At 62.7% G+C, this 4,041-nt stretch overlaps 1 protein-coding gene across 1 annotated transcript in view; it reads left to right on the top strand.

The window, feature by feature from the left end:
- Positions 1-3,529: 3,529 nt before the first annotated feature.
- The window catches only part of NOL4L (nucleolar protein 4 like), a 62,651-nt gene continuing 62,139 nt past the window's right edge, over positions 3,530-4,041 (top strand). The window contains exon 1 of the mRNA XM_027645970.1: positions 3,530-3,974. Within this exon, the coding sequence (XP_027501771.1) occupies positions 3,666-3,974 (309 nt within the window). The 5' untranslated portion in view covers positions 3,530-3,665. The remainder of the gene's footprint in view (positions 3,975-4,041) is intronic.

Raw genomic sequence — 4,041 nt, 5'->3', positions numbered from 1 at the left:
TCTGACCTCTGCAGGTGCCAACTCCTTTGTCCTGTACATGTCCACTCCCTGGTCCAGCTGAGCATTTTTGTCAGAAGAACAAAAATTTCTTTAGAACAGAACACAACTTGCAGGCAATTAGAAAGGCACCTTAAAGAGAAAAGAGCAGCAGAGCACTCAGGTAAAACCCAAACCCAACCTTTTTTGCATACAGTATAAATAGCTATGGACCTGGAGGCACCACCTGTTTGTCTATAAAAAATTCGTCAGCAGACACCTGGTGCTGAACACACCCAGTACCTGCAGCCAGAACCGAACTATGAAGGTCCAGTGCCACCAAACAATTCCACTTCCTTTTTCCCCCTATCTTTAAGAACAAGAGCGGCCTCAACATCATGCACTCTAATTTGGTGTGTCCTGAGAACGCTCATGCAGTGTAAGTTAAATACTCATTGAATCCATGCTGGATTGGGACGTAAAATATTGATCTGAACACTCAGGCTGGTGCGAGTGGTCTGCACAAAACAGTCACTCAGAGGACACCAGTTCTTGGCATGGCTGGCCTTGCCTTCCCAAACTAGGAAAACTCCTGTCCATGCTCACCAGAGAGGGAGCCTCTGCATTGCTTTCTAAGTGGACCCCAAACCTACCAATGGGTGGGCTGAGATAGGAGAAGACATCTGCCCATGCCTACAGTGTGAGAGGACATTCCCTTTGCCCTGGCTCCTCAGCAGTTCAACTGCAAGGTGGGGAATTCAGTGGTGACCTCAGCCAGGAGATCTGACCATGGTGAAGAAGGCAGCACCACCCCTGGGCACAGCAACTCCTCAGCAGAAGCAAAACATCCTTTTACTCCCATCCTCATTCAACATCTCCTGCAAAGTGTCTGGACTCCAGCAATGAGAAGTTCCCTGGCACTCACGGACATCCAACTGTCACCACACCACCCACAACACTGATTCACCAAGTTCTCATAGGATCCCCTCCATGGCTCCCCCTGTACCAGCTGGCTCTGAACACCAGCTCAGCCAGTCACTTTATTTGGGGCAGGTGGATGCCCAGGGGCTGGAGCAGGCTGAGAGCTGAGCCCAACTTCATCCACAAAGTCTTTGTGAGAAAGTTGCACACTGAACCCAAATTCTGCAGAACATCCTTTTCTTTTCTGCCATTTCTGTCCACTCACTGCTCCTCACAACCATCCCTGGAGAAAGCCATGCTTCCATGGCTGGCTGAGGCTTCAGAGGATGTCCATCCTGTTCGTAGTGGTCACCAGAAATACTGCAGCACAGCAGCAAGTTCCTGTAGGAATCCTGCACAATGTGCCTTGGGGTGAAAATCCACAACGGGAAAGACCCTCTGCACTCCCTGAGTCCCTCTCCAATGGCATCATGTTGGGACCCATGCAAACTGGATGGGGACACTGGGAATTTTTTGAGAGGTGTCCAGACATCCAGTGGGATAGGGAAGGTCAACATGATCTACAGTGGCATATTGCAATAAGTAATGCCAAGGCTCCAGTGTCATGGACATCCCCTGGTTTCACTGTACCATTCTGGCATGGCTAACCCTTCAGCCATGAAGTGCCCTCACCTTCCCCCGTCTCTCCAGCCTTGGCATGTGGCACCACGGCCAGCTATGCCCCGGCTGCTCTGCTGCCACGCCCAGCACCTCCAGCACCAGCCTCTGACAACTCACTGACACATCAAATTCCTCTTCCAGGTTCCCACAGACTCCCAGCCCCTGCTCCTACATCTCATGCCAGCCCTAGCACTCCTGAACACACAGGCAGCCCTCATATGCACCAACTGGGATGGAGCAGGTGTGTGGAACTGCTGAGTGGGCATGGAACACATGTATGGCACTGCAGGACAGGTAATGGAACACATGTGGCACTGATGGACAGACCAGGAGCACATCCGTGGCACTGCTGGGTGGGCACAGAGCACGTATGTGGCACCAATGGACAGAGTGGGAGCACGCATGTCACTGATGGACAGGGAACACAGGTGTGGGACTGAGGGATAGATGGAGCACACGCATGGCACTGATGGACAGACTGGGGCCACAAGTGTGGCATTGATGGACAGACAGGGAACAGGTCCTGGCATCAAGAGACAGACCAGGAGCAGACACATGGCACTGCTGGGCGAGCATGGGACACACGTGGCACTCATGGACAGACCAGGAGCACATATGTGGCATTGAGGGACAGACAGGGAACACATATGACACCAACGGGCAGATCAAGAGCACACACATGTGACACTGTTGGATGGGCACGGAACATGCTTGTGGCACTGATGGACAGACCAGGAGCACACGTATGGCACTGGTGGACAGGGAGCACATGCGTGGGACCAAAGAATAGACCGGGAGCATATGTGTGGCATTGATGGGCAGACCAGGAGCACACGCGTGGCACTGCCGGGTGGGCATGGAGCACACATGTGACACCGATGGACAGACCGGGAGCACGCGTGTGGCACCACCAGCATCACGGCACATGCGTGAGAGCGCCGGGCAGAGCCCGAGCCGCAGCCGCCGGCCGGGACGGGCCGCCCCATCTCACCCCCCCGGGGCCCGCCGTGGCCGCCCCTCGCCTCCGCCCCCTCGGGGTCGGAGCAGCGGGATCGTGTCCCGACGCCCCCCGCTCGCCCCGCAGTGGCGGCGCTCGGTCCCGCCGCGGGACAGCCGGGGCTGCGGGGCGGATGCGGAGGGCGGGGGAGCGCAGAGAGGCACCGGGGCCGGGGTCCGGCCTTTGTCTCCCGCTCCAGGGGCCGGCAGGACCGCGGTTGCCCCGGGGCCGGGCTCGGGGCGGGGTGCGGCTCTCCCGGTCCGGCGGGACAAGCCGCAGCCGCTCCGGTCAACCGAGGGCGCTGCGGGACGATCCCGGTCCTCCCGGCGGGTGGCGGACCCCCCCTCCCCACCTTCCCCCTGCCGCTCCCGCTGCCCCCGCGGCTCCTCCCCGGCTCTGCGGCGGCTCGGCAGGTGCCCGCCTCCGCCCCCGCCGGCCCGTCCCGCCGCACACGTGCGCCCGCGCCCCGCCGGCCCTTTGTCTGGGACCGGCACCGGGACCCGCGCCCACCGACACCCCCCACCCCGCCCCGGCCGTGCCCCCCGCCCCCCGCTGCCCCGCTGTACGGGGCCGTATGGCCGGGGAGCGGGGAAGCGGGGAGGGAGGGGGAGGGCGGCCGAGCCGGGGGAGCGCATCCCACCGGAGCCGGGGCGGGGGGAGCGGCAGCCCCGGGGCGGGGGGTTGGAGGGGGGGGCCCGTCGGTGGCGGCGAGGCCGCTCTAACAGGTGGGATCCCGCTGAGAGGAGGAGGCGGCCGGAGGGGGGCGGAGGAGGCAGGGACGGGCGGGCGGGCGGGCGGGCGGAGGGAGGGAGGGAGGGGGACGAGCCGGAGCCGCCTGTGATCCTGTGACAGGAGCGGCTGCTGCTGCTGCTGGCGCCGCCGGTGCCTCCCTCCGGTCGCTGTCCGAGCCCCGGTGCTTCCCCCCCTCCCCGTTACAGCGGCCGCCACCCTCCCTGCGTTTCTTGCTCCCCGCTCCATCCCGCCCGTCGCCCCCGCAGCCCGTCCCAGGAGCGCCGCTGCCCCTCCGCCCGCTCCGGGACAGGGCGCGGGGCCGGGCGCCGCCGCCGCTGCTGCTACCGCCGCCGTTACCGCCGCCGCCGCCGGTCGGGCGATGCCGAAGCCGCCGTTACTGCTGCGGGGGAGCCGCCCCGGGGACAGCGAGCTGGGGCGGCAGTTCCGGGACTGGTGCCTGCGCACCTACGGGGACTCGGCCAAAACCAAGACGGTGACCCGGAGCAAGTACCAGCGCATCGCCGAGGTGCTGCAGGGGGGAACCGGCTCAGGCGGCGGCTCCGGCGGGGGGGAGAAAGGCAAGTTCCAGTTCTGGGTCCGGTCCAAGGGCTTCCGCCTGGGAAACGGCACCAGGGAGGCGACGAAGATGGGTCAAGTGGTGGTTTATGTGCCGGTGAAAACGGGAACGGTTAGTGCGCTCCGTGCCCCGGGGGCTCTGTGTCTGTCTTGTCTGCCTGCCTGTCCGTGTCTGTCTG

Source organism: Corapipo altera, unplaced genomic scaffold, assembly GCF_003945725.1.
Source record: "Corapipo altera isolate COAL_440 unplaced genomic scaffold, ASM394572v1 64, whole genome shotgun sequence".
Lineage (NCBI taxonomy): Eukaryota > Metazoa > Chordata > Aves > Passeriformes > Pipridae > Corapipo > Corapipo altera.
Note: the sequence above shows the minus strand (reverse complement) of the source record. Positions and strands in the feature narration are given on the sequence as shown.